This window comes from Poecilia reticulata, chromosome 9 (assembly GCF_904066995.2).
Source record: "Poecilia reticulata chromosome 9, P_reticulata-male-v2, whole genome shotgun sequence".
Classification (NCBI taxonomy): domain Eukaryota; kingdom Metazoa; phylum Chordata; class Actinopteri; order Cyprinodontiformes; family Poeciliidae; genus Poecilia; species Poecilia reticulata.
This window is the reverse complement of record NC_088838.1, coordinates 15,483,266-15,500,502: the sequence shown is the minus strand read 5'-3', so window position 1 is coordinate 15,500,502 and position 17,237 is coordinate 15,483,266. Positions and strand designations below refer to the sequence as shown.

General features: G+C 37.4%; 1 protein-coding gene across 2 annotated transcripts in view; it reads right to left on the bottom strand.

Moving 5' to 3' along the window:
• The window catches only part of LOC103470450 (uncharacterized), a 40,343-nt gene that overhangs the window by 5,701 nt on the left and 17,405 nt on the right, over nt 1–17,237 (bottom strand). For both annotated transcript variants that reach the window (XM_008418906.3, XM_008418905.3), the window contains exons 2-10: nt 13,873–13,928; nt 13,602–13,714; nt 9,624–9,698; nt 2,403–2,546; nt 2,127–2,204; nt 1,837–1,988; nt 1,109–1,163; nt 799–873; nt 69–177 (exon numbers count right to left, since the gene is read on the bottom strand). In XM_008418906.3, coding sequence (XP_008417128.2) covers nt 69–177; nt 799–873; nt 1,109–1,163; nt 1,837–1,988; nt 2,127–2,204; nt 2,403–2,546; nt 9,624–9,698; nt 13,602–13,714; nt 13,873–13,928 — 857 coding nt within the window. The remainder of the gene's footprint in view (nt 1–68; nt 178–798; nt 874–1,108; nt 1,164–1,836; nt 1,989–2,126; nt 2,205–2,402; nt 2,547–9,623; nt 9,699–13,601; nt 13,715–13,872; nt 13,929–17,237) is intronic.

Genomic DNA, 17,237 nt, shown 5'->3' with positions numbered 1-17,237 from the left:
ATATATATATAATCCTGTGCAAAACAGATTGATGTGTTTTATTTTCAAGAGAAAAAAAAAAATCCTACCACTGCGGGAAGATCCAGGACTGGTGGGGCTCTGTGATGATGATGATGACAGTTGTCTGAAAAACTCTCTGGGGTTCACTGAGCGCTGGGACACTAATGCTGCTGCCTCCTACAGGTCATCAAATATACAGCAGTAAAAAAATTGAACATGCGGAAATAAGAACAGCTACAACCAGAAGTTTACAAACACAAGACACTTACGAATTCATTTTTTTTCTCACTGCCTGACATTAACTCGGATCAAACTCCTCTTGTTTTAGGACAGAATTACAAACAAAATGATTAATGCTTTCTTTCCTCAATATTGAGAGAAAAATGTGTTTGTGATTTATTTGTAAGTGTCTTAAAAATCATAGATTTACATACAGTATAAAAAATAATTATGCTTGATCCTAAGCAAGTATTATAAACTCCTGAATTCAAAGAAAGTTACGGAAATATCTCTACATATTGTTTTTTATATATTTTCTAGTATTTAGCAAATAGAAATAATTTTGTAATTATAACTTTCCCAAAACATGAGAAGTTTGGTCTAACTTAACTTCAGACAGTGAAGAAGAGAAAAAGTGCTTTTTTAAATTTAGTGTATAAATACTTGAAACCTCTGGTTTCAAGTATTTATAATAATAACTCACTAATTTCAGTTCTGCAAAAAAGTCCAAATCTTGATTTTTCATCAGTCAGTCACAAAAGGTCATTTTAACAGAGTTATTTGGTAGGAACAACTTACAGCTGCTTTCTCTATGGATTCACTCCGTCTAAGACGAGCCCTCATATCCTCTTCATGCTCTCTTTGCTGCAGCTCCTGGTAGAAAAACAATATATGTATCTGAGTGTTTTATCTGCAAACATTTAAGCTGTGATTTACAGAAAGCATGCTTCAAGTAATGGTTTGTTTCTTTTTGATTTGGTAGAACCTCTATCAACATTTTAATTTTCATGCAATTTCTCTGCAATCATAGCGTCAAATCATAACGCTGAAATATCGTGTGATGTGAGAAAAGGCTCAGCAAAAGTTTTTTTTAATTTTTTATCCTTACCCATCTCAACTTCTCCTTCTTGCGTAGCTCTTCTTCTTCTGCTCTTTGTTTTTGTCTGTAAAAAATAATTTCAATGAAACAGGTGGAACAGGTTTAAAGGCTTTTAGCAATTAAACAGATTATAATATACTTTGTCTCTGTTGATAAGAATAAATTATGTTTAAATGAGGATGTCAATGAGTGGGGTGAAGTTTTGGAAGAATTTTCAACATAGCATTGCTACTTTTTTTTTTTTTTTACATGGAGAATATGAACTGGGAGCAGCTCTCCCTGCTGTCATTAAACAACAATGTATCTAATAAAGAAAAAAAAGCATTTCTAACATTTACCCTCAAGGGCAAGGAGATGGTGACAGCTGTACAATATGCACACCTAGCTGCATGTCTATGCGATTCAAAGTTCACAATATAAACCGAAGGTTTGTGTCTTAACTCTCAAAACCTTCAGATTATGTCCAGCTGTTTCTATACACGTTTTCTGTTGTAATTGTGTGGGAGAATGCCGGAGGCAGGCAGTGAGTCAAGGTGTGGATCTGCAAGTAGTTTACAAGAGACAGAATAACATCTGATCAGATGCAAACAACCTTATCTTTAAAAACTTTAATGCCTAAAGAAAGTGAATGATCAAAAACATGTTCATACAAATATTGTATATAATTTTTAATCTGTGAAGTGAATTAAAAATTAGTCAGAGGTGAACTGGCATAACGTTCAATGCTGTGTTCAGACCTCTGCTCCTCAATCATCTGAAGTTTTTCGTTCATTTTTCTGTCTCTCTCCTCCGCATCCCTTCGCTCCTTCAGAATTCTCTCTCTTTCAAGGCGCCGTCTCTCCTCCGTCGCCCTTCTCTTTTCCTCATCTTTGCGCGCTTCCTCTTCTCGCTGAAACACACCAATGGCATCAAAATAACATGCATTTTAGTTTATGCATTCAGTTTGCTTCTTTTTTTTAATTATTTAATCTTGCATTTGTTTAAATTGTGTTAAGCAAAAGTCCATCTTTGCATGCATTTGACGTACTTCAGCACGTGCCCAGAAGGAGTCTCTGTTAATTAGTCTCATCTCCATCGCGGCATTAGTTTTTCTGTAGTTGGTACCCTAAAGAGAAATATAAATGAAACAGTATTAATGAGAGTGACACCGAAAAGGTTTGGTTTTCATTTGACAGGCAAGCTGGAAGTAAAAAGTTTTTTTTTTTTTGTAGAAACGGACTTTCTGTCTTAAAAGACGATTTATGGATAAATGAAATGCTCTGTCTCCATCTGATGGACAAACAGAGTAGTGCAGGAGACTCACAACAAGTTCCTCCTTGTCCGCAGACCTGGAGCTCCTCCTCACCCACTGTGTGGGAGCCTGAGTTTGAGTCTTGCTCAGCTCAGCTCTTACCCTGTCCTCTGTCACATCCTCTGGCTTTTCTGCACTAATGAAAGCATGTGCTTCCTGAAACACAGAGGACAAGAAATGAAAAGAAAAAAAAACAGCAAAAAAAACGACAGGCGTAAGACAGATATGAATTTAATCCATTCTTATATGCTGCTATGCAGTGCCTCTGTTCACACACACATAGACACAATGCTGTTAACACACACAGTACTTCTTGTGGTTTTCTCTCGGCCTCATATTAGTTATAACTTTTGAGTTATGAAAATTTGAAGCCAAACAGTTGTGCAACTCCTTCAGCTGTACAGACAACGAGGGAGAGAAAAAAAACAGCAAAGGCCAAAGCATGAGAACAAGAATGTGATGCTTGGTTTATGGGTTGCCAAAAGAGGGAGAAGGGAAATGAGAAGTGTAGGGGCCAGAAGATATCCAGAAAATTGTGGCGGTAGTATTTCCTAAAAACAGACAGGATTGATACAATTTTTTCTGCCAGTTTTAGCTTTTGCCAGCTTTAGCTTTTTGAAATGTATTTTGAGTTATTTTTTTCAAAGCTTATCACCTTAAAAAATAAATCTCCCTAAAGTTGCTTTATTTTTATTTTTTTTCCCCTAAAACACTGAGCAAAAACTCACCATTATTAGGTAAAGTGCGTAATATTCTCTCCCAAAGAAAGGCTTCAGTCTCTGGGGATATTTAGAGAAAAACTATAAATCCCCCCCACCCCCCCAAAAAAAATCTCTTGACACTGAGAGCCTTCAGATGTTTTATCACCAAGCCTTTGTTTGGATGCAGGCATCTGAGCGCAGCCAGGACCTTAGAATAATTTCCCTGTGAGAATAATTCCAGGCTTGTTCCCAAAGGCCGTGTCTGTCAACCTCCTACAGGAAAGCACAGCTTTATATCTGAGTGACAACACTGACACTGAACAGAGCTTTCAGTGTGCCTTATAATAAGCATCACTATAGTGTGCAATCCATATCAATCTTGCTGTCAATGCCAACTGCACATACTTGGCTCATGAACCAGACAAGGAGTCCACAGAGCTGACAGTCAGAAAAGGACGGTCAAAAAAAAGTAGTAATGGCTGCCGAAGCAGATGTGCAGGGATCAATTTTGATATGAGCCAGGGAAGAAAAATATTTTTTTATTTTTCTCAGAGTACTGACAAAGCTATACATTTTATTTACAGTAATTCAGTAAGAGCAGGACGTTAGAGAACTGTTAAAGGTTATCATATTACTCAGACAAAAGAAATATATTTTCATATTTGTCACTTCACTATATCGATAATCTTTGACACAAGAATTTTGAGGAATTTTTTTATTCCAAAGAAAGTCATAATTTGACATACAGTGCATGCTTAAAAATATACAAACATCCATCACAAATTGTCTTTTAGCAAACATGATTCAGTGGCCAAACATTTGTTGAAACCATCAAGAATATCTTGACATAATTCTGGCACCGACCCATCTTAGTCCAAATATTTTCAAGAGAGCCGAGGGTACTCCAAAAGTGTAGCCTCACCCTGATTTATCCATTCCTAAACCAATTCAGTGTGTGTTTGAATCATGTTCTACTTGTTTAACACTTAATTAAATTCAGAGGAACTCAGAGCACTATCTACAACTTTCAGTCACAAACACATTTACATACAGATGGTGGTTACATTGTAAAAGAAAAAAAGTTGCCATGCAGCAGTGGCCTCTGACCACAAGCAGCAGGTAAGGTAGGTGAAGTGTCTTTCCTATGGAAATGAGGAATCCTTAGCATTTTTTGCATTATTTTTTAAGATCTAAGCACAGATCTTGGTATCACTGTCTAAAGTAAATGCTTCAGTAGCGAGTCAGGGTGGAGAAAGGAGGAGGTCAATGGTTAGTTTCACTGCATAATTCTGAATTTGGGTGACGCCGTATGATGGATGTGAAATAATCTTTAAGGGTCTGTGGCACTGATGACCTGTGACAATGAAAAGTCACTGTTGGTATGCGACTGGAACCTGTCTGGGGGGGGAAAAATGAGTCCAAGGTGATATGACAAGATTTTTGCTATAATTGGGCTCAGTTTCGCACAAACTGTCTTTCTGCTCTGGAACCAAACTGTTCCACGGCATTTCCCCGACTCAGCTCAGTGGAAGAAGCAGCATAAGTAAGCAGACGTGCGAAAATTCAATTTTTTCCCAGTAAAAGTTTGTCTCAGATGGCAGATGGATGACTTATGAAATGTCACTGATAGACTTCCACAAGTTGATTTTATGGCACATCTACAGCATTAGCCACAGTGTCTTGCGAAAGTGTTCACACCCATAGACTTTTTTTTTTTTTTTCAGACATTGCGATGTTACAACCACACACTTCTGTATATTTTACTTGAATTCAAAGTGACAGACACAAAGTTGTGCATAACATCTGATTTGGAAGAAAACTTGATGCAACGCTGTCAGCGTTTTCATTTGGAACAAGAGTCACTGGTGGTGACTCTTGGGCAAGACACCTGACCAGCCTTGCTGGTCAGAAGGCCTGGTTCCACCACTGCATGGCAGTCTTGTTTCTGTCAGACTGTCCCAGGACAGCTGTGGCTACAAAGTAGGTCACCACCTTCTGCAAGCGGATGACTGAACGTAGAGCGAAGCGCTGTGAGGTCCTTTAGAGTTAATAAAGTACTATGCAGGCCATTTACCCTTTAGAATCAGAAGAGTGTCATGAGCATATGAATTCATTTTCACCAAAGTTTCACCAGGGTAAACTTTACAGAACAGCTTTACAGTGCAGTAACAGCTGTGGTTCTGTTTGGGCTGGTTTCTCCAGGCATTGTACATCTTGATACTGAAATGTTTGTTAGGAAAACACCTCAAGATCAGGTCAGATTGGAAGAAAGCTTTCATGACGTCAATTTTCATGTCTTCAAGTTTTAAAACCACAGTTTCGGTTACAATTGGGTCTGGAATTTGATAAGGACATTCTTATACATGAATGTGTTTTTATTAAAGATTACATTTTTTGGTCTGTATGTTTTGGGTTGTTAACCTGCTACAGTGAACCTACGTTTTCTTCCTAGACTGCTCTTTATTTTGTTCATCTCCATCATATTCATCAATCCTGACTAATTCTGTGTTCCTATTAAGAAAAAGCATCCAAATAACATGATGCTCCTAGCACCATGACGCACAGAGGAAAAAAGTGTTGGTCTTCCTCAAAACGGCATTTTACATGTAAGACCATAAAAGTAAACTTTTTTCTCAAATATGTTTTTGCTTTCCTCTTGTTGCCCTCTCTAAATTCTGCAGTGTGGCGCACAACTAATAGTTTTTCTCTCAACAGATTGTCCTACTTAAGACATGGATCTTTAACGCTGCTTTGCTGATTAACGCTCTCCTTGTCAGAGAGCTGTCAGTAGGTGGATGATTCCAGTTGTTGACTAAAGTTCTTTGCAGATGAGCTGTACCGAGATTATTTGACACAGGTGAAATTTATTTCCACACATCAAGAGTAAAAGAGACTGAATATAAACGCACACCACACTGTGGATCTTTTCATTTGTGTATTTGCTACCTCGTGTAAAAATCCCAATAAATAAAAACTATGTTATATACGAGGTTTACAAAACTAAAGCAATAAACAAAAAGTTAAGAGCCGGTGACCAACTTAATGAATATATTTTCATTTGCGCTGTTCTCCTTCAGAGTCTGTCATTGCCACTTCAAAGACAATAACAGAAACTAATATCTATGATGAATTTACACACTGAATCTAAAGATGAACTACATACAAAATTAAGAAGAGTTGAAACCAAAGTGGTTTGAACCTTGCATTATATAATAGATTAAAAAAAAATAAAAGCTGCAGCGTTTCAGGGTTCACTGATTTGACATGAACATCTTTCTTCATATTTTGTTTACAGCATCTAGACAGTCCTTTTTTTTTTTTAATCCAACTTTCCATCCTTGTTTTCTTACAGACTAATCTTCATATATTTCATACGGACTCAAACGCAAAACCTTACTGATCCAAGTTTTCTTAGCTAATATCCATGACAATGTGAATCCTTGCCCGTTATTCAGCTTTAGCCTTCATAAGCCAATGGAACTTTAGACTTCAATCTGTAACAGAACCAAATCAGCAGCTGCAGACTCGCCTCGACAGAACCTATTCACTGCCAGCCGAGACATGCAGCACAGTTAGCCGAAAAACCTAAGTAAAGAGAAAAAGAGGAATGAGAATGGAGGAAAGTATTAAAGTAATCGCAAAGAAAATATAGGAAAATCTCCCACAGTGACGGACAAGATTCTGAGAAATATTAGCTGAGCTTTCAATTATACCATTAATCAGTGTGTGTGTGTTATGAAACGTTTGTGCTAGGTTTAGTTTGCATGTCACTGCAAGGCCAGAAGAGAGTTTAGCCTTGCAGCAGATCTGTTTAAAGAGGCAATATCTGTTTATGATTTTGTAGAAGCTGTGTGCAGCATTCACATAATCTCTTTCACGTTAGATCTGTGAAAACTGCCAAGATACGTATGTAGTCCATAAATGTTTAATGCATGTTCATGTATGTAGCATTTACTATGTTTACAATCGGTGGTGTTGATCCATTAAAGAGGCAGCATGGCTCTTTTCAGTGTGTATTATATTTGTGTTAAATGTCTGCAGACTTACAGAGTCTGAAATCCAAACTAAAGAGTCATTCTTCCACGCTGCTGCTCTTTAAGTATTTCAAACCACTCACTGACTCTAGCCTCCTCTTCTTTCACTTAGTTACATTTCATTGAATGCTGATCAGGGGTAACATTATGACCACCTGCCCACTATGTTGGCCCATCATGGCATGGACTCCATTAGACCCATGAAGGGATGCTGGCACCAAAGCAGCATTTTATGTAATCTGTGTAAGTTGCGAGGTGGGGCATTGTTTACACAGAATATACAAGATATACAGATAGATTTGAATTCAGAGCATTCCTAAAACACTTTTGCCTCATTGCACTGTGGTATTATGCTGCAGGAAGAAGCCACAGCCATCAGGAAATAAACTTCACGTAAAACGGTGTACATTGTCCGCAACAGTGCTCAGGTAGGTGGTGTGTGTTAAACTAACATCTACTTGAACATTCCCTCAAAACCTTGCACTACCTCTAACGGTTTGCCTTCTTTGTACTGAACATATGCTACGTGTCCCCAGGTAAGCAACACAGGCACTCAGCCGTCACTGTGTTATAAAGAAAACATGATTTATTTGACCAGACTGACCTTGTTTTGGAACCTTCAACAGCAAAAATAAGTCAGCATGGGCACCCAGACTGGTCTGCAGGTAGGAGCCACAGCAACGTGACATTTACATTGCACCACATGGGGTAGCTTTTGTTTTCCTGATGTGCAAGTGCATTGGGTGCTTCAGGTTTAACACCAATTTCTCCTCGTACCCATTTGATGGATGCTGGCCACTGCGGACCAGAATCCTGAATCTTTTTGAACTCTTTAAAATCACTATTCTTGATGAGTTTTTATGGTTCTAACACTTTGAGGACAAAATGTAGTCTTGATATTTAATATATTCCGCCCACTAACAGGTAAAATTATAAATGATAAATCTCTTAATAACTACATATTTTAGAAGTTGTAAGTGTCAGTGGGCAAAATGTTGCACCAGTTTATCAACTTTATTTAAAATCTGTTTTCTGCTAATTACATTTCCAATGATGGATAGGTCAAACAATTAAAGACCTTGCTGTTTATTGTTCATTAAATGTATCAAAACTGAAAAATTGCACTTCTTTTAAATCAACAAACTGTTTTAAGTTAAGTGAAAATCAGGTAAGGGTTAGGAACATATGCACAGATCAGTAGCTGTTTATTTCACTTTCACGTGTTGCTATGATATCACTGCAGTTTTGCTGAAATCGACTGATAGAGACAAAGAATTGAAGGCTCCAATCACACACCAACTACAGGAAGTTAGCAGAAACAATTCTGATGGAGTCTCGTCTGTTTATAGACATGCTTCCATTGTGCGTAAAGGATTTTTCATCAGTGTATTATGTCATTTTGTGCATGAGAAAAACAGGAAAGCCGATTCAGCGTACCCCGGCGTGAAAAATGCCAAATTAGATCAGAGAAGAGGAAAAAAAGCTTGATTCTTCAGATATTCATCTGCAGTGTGCAGGCCAAGATAATTTTACAAATGGAATCCATGTGCATGGCTATGAAGTTGACTGCAAGCTTGCTTTCTGTAAATCTGATTCAGGTTTGATTTAAAAAAGTTTAATCAGTTTAAGTTTATATATCGACTGAAAAAAATCTGATTTTTCTTTTATTTTAAATACAAAATCTCCTTACATGGAGTTCAATAAGAACAACGGCTAAAGCAGTTGAAGCTGTGAGCACAGGTTTCAGTGTTGTGACCTAAGTCCAGCTGTTACAAGTGTGAGTATTTGCTGAGGTCAGAGGTCAAATTTTTCTCACAGCTCACAAAAGCAGGGTTGACCTTGTTCAGTCTTTTCCAGGTTAGCTATGCAGTAATTTTCTTACAGTAATAAAAAAAAATTCTCAAATTAAAATTTACAGCTCAAACTTGCACACATGCATGGTTTCACTATGGGCTTGGAGAGTTTTGTGGATCACAAAATCCCAGATATTTTCCTTGTTCTTTAAAAAAAAAAAGCAACAAACATTCCACAGATGCCTCTGCTGTTGATGGGGAGATGCCTTTATATGGAAACCAGAAATATCCAGGCAACAGTTAAAAATCTCTTAGACTGAAACCACAAGACAACAAAGAGCAGAGTTCATCCCTTTAGAATCAGGTCAGATCATAAATTTGCTCAGGCTCCATCACAAAAAAAAAAAAACACAAGCTTTTTGCTCCAGACTTAACAGACTCCTTCCGGTTGTGGAGGAACATAGACAACATCAGGACACCAACAGAGCAGGAAGTGGACTGAGAACAGGAAGCTCTCAAAACAATGCTAAGTAAACTACTGAGTATAAATATAGTGTTTTGAGAGTGAAATACAGAGCCCAAGGGGAAAGCAGAATTTGAATATTTTTCTGTGGTGTAGGAAGTATTTGCAAAGTGAAATCACGGCAAAAATAAGTTTAGAATGTCGGTGGTGAATTTTAAGTATCTTAACTTGAGACTGAATACCTTAAAGAAGTGTTTGATGGCTGGAATGTGGCTGGCACACTCATTTTTCCTGTAGTCATCCACATTTTGGCCGACCTGGAAACAAACACAGGATGTATACGCATAATTGCATTCATGTCATAACCCTTTTAGGAGACAAAAAAAAAACGAGGGAAACAGGCTGGGGCACAGGAGGGTTCATGATAATGTCAAAAGACATTATATGTTTAGCTATATGGCACATTAGCATCCATTATGTTTTCTTCTTTTGGTGTTTGAAAGGTTAGTCTTGCACCATAAATGTGGACATGCCTACAACCAGTATTTAAATTCAAATAATAAGAGATAGGAGGAAAATGAATTATAATGAATATATAAAAAAACAAACACTAGAAGTTAAAATAAGAAATGGTTTATAAATATGTATAAAGAACAAAGACTAATGTGTTGCTTGAAGGTGAAACAATCAGATCTGGTCCAAAGGTCAATTTCCCCTTTTCACATTTCATACACCCACTTTGTACCAATCTGTTCACGTTTTGGGCTTTCCTACTAAGGTTTTGCATACCCACCGACCTAAGCTGTGAGTTTTTTCTCCTGTCAAGTGTTTTGATTACAGTATTTTCCGCACTATAAAGCGCACCTAAAAACCTTCAATTTCCTCAAAAGCCGACATTGTGCCTTATAATCCGGTGCACCTTATATGTGGACCAATATTGAGCCACAACAGGTCTAGCAACTACAGTAAGCTGCAGCCGACTTCATTTTCGCCCCTAGAAGAAGCAGCGCGCGGTGCATGCTGGGATAGTTGTCAGAACGCTGGTTTGTAATCTGTTAATAAAGTTTGACTGACCTATTTACCTACCGACCATCTAGAATCAGGTCCTCTGCAGGTCATTTAGTACCACGTTCTCCACCAATATGCTGTGCGCGAACGGAGAAGGGTGACCATCGTCCGGCCACGCCCCGGCCCAGTCGCAGAAGGCTCTCCTCGCCGACCGGAGTCGGACTGTTTTGTTGACAATTCACTTTAGTGCAGCTCCATCTAGTGTAGCGGTTCTCAACATGGGCATTACCGCCCCCCAGGAGGCGTTCAGAGGACGGCAGGGGGCGCTGGTGGAGAGTTTTACAAAAGGGAGGCACTGGAATTCCTTTGGGGGGCGTTTGGTCGAAGGTAAACTTTACACCTTAAATGCACCAGTTTAGACTTTGAGCATCTTGCTAAAACTATATTTCGTAGCATTAAATCATGCTTGGCTGCAACTGTATCGATGGCAGCTCTTCTTCTCTGCAGTGTTTGTAGCTTCTTGGCGCAGCTCCGCTCCTGCTACTGGTAGCTTCACCGCATCAGTTCAGCGTTACACCGGCTGATGACGTTACTGTGATTCACTTGCGTGGTGTCTGATTTTCAAATATTTAATGTTTTATTGAGGATTTTTGTACATATGTTTTGGCAGTTCTGTGATCATGTTAAGCGGCAACTTATATTAAAAAATGTTTTATTTCCGTTTAAAAGCTGCCCGCTTCCATGGAAGGACAACAGAAAATCGCTCTTACAAACATGTAATTACTAAAATCACGATACCCTCACTTTATATCCCTCTGAAAAATGAACCCATTTAAATAAAGAAATCCCTCCGTGGGTGATACCATGATAGAGAGCGTTCATTTTATAGCGTTAATACCGGTGCTGTAAGTGGTCCGGCAAGAAACGGGGGTGATAGAACAACGGTACTACAGCACTTTTAAATTTCAATAATCCGAATACCGAAATTGTTTCCATTGTTTTTAGTTTTAAAAGGTTAATGTCAGTCTGCTTTTCCCCATCGATACGTTTCCCGAATGCTGCGCACCTTAGGGAGTTAAAAAAAAAGACGACGCGCACATTGCAGAAAACTCTGAAACAGGAGAAGTGGGACATAAAATGGAGCGACGAACTAGATCTGAATTATGGCATAAAAACAGAGAATCCGACGCTGAACAGTGAAAAATCAACACATGATGTGAAACACATGACGATTAGGCGGCGCAGCAGGTGATGAGTGAAGATTACTGATGGTCAATAAACGATCAAATAAATCTAACAACAGGAAAGAAACTAAAGTGGACATAGCAATAAACCAAGAGAGGATAATACTAATCAAAGGAAACTAAATGGAAATAAATGAAGAACAAAATGCAAAAATAAACTAAGAAGCTAAAGTAAATACAGAAGAATAAACTGTATGGCAAGACCTTTCGAGCAATAATTAATACAGAGGACTGTATGGCAAGAATAAACAGACACTATTTCCAGATAAAAAGTAAAATAATATTGTTGAAGTGCCATGGGTTTGTTGAGACCACATCTAATACTGAGAATAAATATATTTTACAAACCATCACAGTAAATAACTTATCACTTATTTATGCTTTTAATTAGATTTTATATATTTATTTCTTCAATATTATTTTTCATGTCAGTGTTAATGTCATGAGGCTGATGACTCCATGACACTTTCAATTTGACTCATTAGGATTTGATTAAGAACCAGATTTGTTCTTTGTAATTTCTGTCCAGTAAAACTATCAATCTATAAATCTATAGACAGATCTATATAAAGATATAATCCATGTTTCTGTCTCATATTTGTATGGCATTAAAAGGACCTGGAACTTTTGTTTCTCCACTGAAAGCTCTGGTTTGCACAATAAATGACCTGTGGGTGAAATTTTATGGATGATACTCTGATGTCCCATTCTCCTGAAGGCAGCACAGAGCTGCACCACCAGAAACTGACAAACACTGAAGAGAAGAAGAGCTATGATTAATGTAGTTACAGTTCTATCCATGTTTTAATGTTGCAGAGCTCAGTCGTTTTGCAAAGTTTAAACTGGCATGTTGTACATCTTTTATCTGGTCATTTTGTGGAATATTTAACAACTAGAAAATGGCACAGGATAAGGATATTTTTTCCACTCTGATTGTCTGCTGTTATGCCTACCAATTTTAAGATGAATGTTCATTGCATTTTTCATAGACACCTGTGAAAATAATTTCTATTCCCATGGCTTTTTTGTTCTCTGGGAAATTATTGTTGGTGATAAATATAGAAACAAGCATAATATTAATAATAAAATAGTCAGTGCAAAGTAGCCTTCAAATTCTTTGGTAGGGGCAGTGAGGGACCTGGATAAAGGCTAGGGGTCGCTGGGCCGAAAAAGGTTGAGAAACACTGATCCAGTGGATGCGTAACTCCAGCCTCTACTGTAGCGTCTATTCTATGCGCTTTATAATGCGATGCGCCTTATATATGAAAAAAGTTTTAAAATAGGCCATTCAATGAAAGTGGGCCTTATAATCCGGTGCGCCTTATAGTGTGGAAAATACGGTAATTTATGTGATAAATAGTTACCAAAATGCCAAAAAAAAGTACATAAAATTACATTTTGGTACACTCTACATTTTCCAGGGAGCAAACACACAGAGGTTAATGACAATGTAAGCAACACTAACCAAACAAACTCAGCTAATCACTAACAGAGAATGCTGAACATTCTTTAAGGTGAACACTTTAAATAATTTTGTCTTTGTTTCAATATGTAAAACTCCACATGCTCTGTCACACACTTGATGTGATATCATCTTTGCTTGTTAAATAAATTAATCGTTGATGACAGCACATAGCTGGAAGGCCAGAAAGAAATATTTTGACTATTATGAAAGAGGAATCAGCTTAAATCGGTATCGACAAGTTCAGAGTTTTAATATTAACGGGTAATTTTAAGAGTGGCAGGTAAATTTCCCAACATAGCTCTAAATGTTCTCTCTACAAGAATTTATAACAGCCTAGTAGGTTTTCTGTGTGTACAGTTTATGCATTATGTAAGAACTTTGGAATCACTGTAAATGTCCCTGTCCAAGATTAAGGAAATTAGTCTAAGTTCATTCTTGGGCAAGTCATTTGTGAGTCTTTCACTCGTCTTAGTGCATGTTTTATGATAATTGATGCAACTCACCCAGCTTATCAAAGCAATCCGAAGAGCTCCTCCATCCATTCCTCCCACTTTACACAGTCCATATTGAGGCTTAGACATGTGAAACTTTTCTGCCAGTTCTGCCACACCGCCCGCTGGAAAGGGAAAGGTTTAAAGAAGGAAAAAGCAATATTATTCACATTTACTTTTAAAGTACACCACTTGTGGGAAACAGGGTGGTGCAGTTTAATTTTTTTTTACAACACTAAATTAATTTGTTTTTATTACTTCACAAATTAACAGTTCACTTTACCTCCTGAGTCGGCCAGTTTGAGCTTGTTGGTAACCCCTTCATATGTAAATAATGCCCTGTGAGCATAAGGAGAACAAATGAAGGTTAGCTACAAAGAAATGTGACACAAAGCCACAGCTGACATGTCAGTAGATTTATCCAGAATCTAAAGCTTCTTGCTCGTGAGGAGACTTAAAACTTTAAAGCTTAACATTGTTCATTGCAGTATGCACAGTTAGTCGCAAAAGAAAAACTTTTTTTTTTTCATATTGTCAAATTACACCCAGAAAATGCAACAAAAAGCTGTACATAATTGTGAATTTGAGGGAAAACATGAAGTTTGCAAAAAACATCATCATGGATATCATGGTTGATGTTGTGGAGAAGTCTATAGCAGGGTTAGGTTATTACACAAAATCCCACACTTAGGGACGTGTTATAACCGTGGTGGACCTACAGAGATTCTGCTGGACTTGGAAAGTCCTATTCAAAGTTCACCACAACCAATACACATGATACAGCAAATATGTAGAAGATAGTGCTCTGTTCTCCCGAGACTTAAATTTAGCTATATTTGACCCGCATGGCATCAGTCTTTCTGTCAACTCATCTCCTATGTTCAGACTGGAAACTCCCATCCCCACAGTGGTGGTAGGACCATGCTGTGCCAAGGCTTTTCTTCGGTAGAGACAGGGAAGCTGATCAGGGTTAGTGGAAAGATTGCTGGAGCTAGATGGAGAGGAATATTGGAAGAACAAATGATATTGGCTGCTTGTGACTGGCTTAACCTTCACACAGGACAATAACCCTTAATAAACCAGCAAAGCCTCAATGTAAGGACTTAAATCAATACCTATTTATCTAACAGAAAGGCTCAAAGTTTAGATCTATAGCCAATTAAAAATCTGTGGCAAGATATAAAAACTGCAGTTGGATCCTCTTCAAGAGTGAAAGAGCTGCAGCTATTATGCAAATGAGAATTGACATCAACTTTAGCCTCTGGATGTTCAAACTGGTAGAGACATAAGACTTAGATGTAATTGCATTAAAAAGAGGTTATAGAAAGCTTTGACTCAGAGTGGCTGGATAGAAATGCATGCCACACTTTAGAGATTATTTGTAAAAAAAAAAAAAAAAACTAAAAAAACAATAATAATAATAATAATGTATCATTTTAAAAGTTCCTGCGTTTTATTCTTTTGAAATGTCCATCTCTGTCATTTAACATGCTGGAGTCAAAATAGTGGTGAGTGAGGAAACCTCTACATTATCCAGGGCAAACGCACAGAGTTTAATCACACACTTAGTAATGCTAACCATGATAATTATTTAACATAGGATGTTAAAAATACTATGAAATAAAAACATTAAATAACTTGCAAATTCGCATGCATAAAATAAGTTTATATTATATTTATATTTGTATTGATATATTTTCCTTTAAATTCATAATTCTATACTAACTTATATTGGCACAGTAAAACACAAAAAACTTTGTGCAGTTGTAATTTGACAAAATGTGCCAAAGTTCAATGCTTAAGCAATCCATTGTAGTGGTGCACACAATAACTATATATTTTTTATTATATGTATATAAAACTGGAAACACGAACTTTCTTCAACTGCACAGAAGCGACAGTGACACAGTAGAAATTTCTGTGCTTTTTTTTAGTAAATATCAAAGACATGAAGCTACACTGAAACACAATAACCAACATTCACAGAGCTTTCTTCAAACTTGGATGGCTCCTCGGTGTGAAACAAACACAACCAGCCCTGCTTAGAGCTCTGAGGTTTTAGGCATTTTGCAGGTGAAAACCTGTCCTACCACACCCTTCAGTCAGTCTACTGTCACTGTGGCAACTCAACTTAAGATGTGTTTTCATGAGACCATTGAGACACAAACTCTATTGCTTAGTTAAGAGCACTATAATTAATTTGTTTTGTAGCTGATGCTCCAAGGCAGATTTGAGTGATAAAGAAGACAGAGTGAAAAAGAGGCAAAGAAATTACAAGTTCAGCATTTAAATCAACTAGCTACTCATTAATAGCTTTGTCTTACATGATTTACATGAGTCCTTTGAAGAAGACAAGTACAACTTTGACCGGATGGTCTAAAAGTGAGATGAAGTGACTCATCTTGCATGAGAGTACAAGAATTTGAATGTGACCAGGGTTGAATGTGTGTAAATCTTCTGCCTTGTCAATAACATCTGGAGCAGGGTAGAGAGGGGGCCATAAGCAGCCATTACAGCAGGTCAGAGGTGAAAGATGCTTGTGTGAGAATGTGGGATGTGTGTATGCAGTGGGAGGAGACAACATTTAAAAATGTGTTTGTTGGCTACTGACAAACTGGACAAAACAGCAGAAGTTTAGCGTACAAGTTGTTAGCACGCCCGTTATCTTCATCTATAGATCACTCGGTTATGTATTTTTCTAACACAACAAACCTGCCTTTGTTCTCTCTTTCCATTGAACAAAGCACACAACAGGTTAGTGCGCTGAGGACACACTAACCATATTGTGCACCCTATTCATCATGTTGCATCCTGGTCAAGTGCATGAGTGGGCAGGACAACAGTGTTCATTTATTATTTATTGTCCTTGTAATGGAAATGTTTACAAGGTTTCTATCACGTCACCAAGGTGAAGTGCAAACCTTCTCTGAAGTCTGTTCAGTAAAAACTTTGCAAATTTATCCCTAAAGAAGCACACTGTCTCTCTCTCATGAGGCTGATGAACTCTTAGTTTCCTTTGGGTTTAATTTAAAGTGGCAGTGTAACACAGGAAAAGTATGATAGAGTTATACTCTATCATACTTTTCCTGTTAATTATGGGTCTCTTAACCCATAATTAAGAGACCACTGAAAACCCCAAGAACTCCACTGAAAACCTCCTGGTTATTCCACCAAATATTGATTTCTGAACTCGTCCCAAGTTAAAGCATCAGTGTTGTTGTTTCTAAATAATCATGAACTTGTTTTCTTTGCCTTTTTTGAGGTCTGAAAGCGCTGCATCTTTTTCGTTATTTTGACCATTTCTCATTTCTGCAAATAAATTATACATTTTTGCTTGGAATTTCATAGACATGTTGTCAATAGTTCATAGAATAAAATAATATTCATTTTACTCAAAAATATACCTATAAGATGTAAAATCAGAGAAACTGATCATTTAAAGTGGTCTTTTTTTTTCCAGAGCTGTATATGATAACTCACATAAAGAGCATATTTTCTCTACAAGATGCTGTTGGACAAAAGTAGAAAGCTGGAGGAAAAGAAAATTATCAAATAAAAATTAAATACGTCCATTAGAAAAACATTTATTTTAAAACAATTGTACAATTGCTGCATTCATTCGAAACCGAGGCACTGGCCTACAGTGAT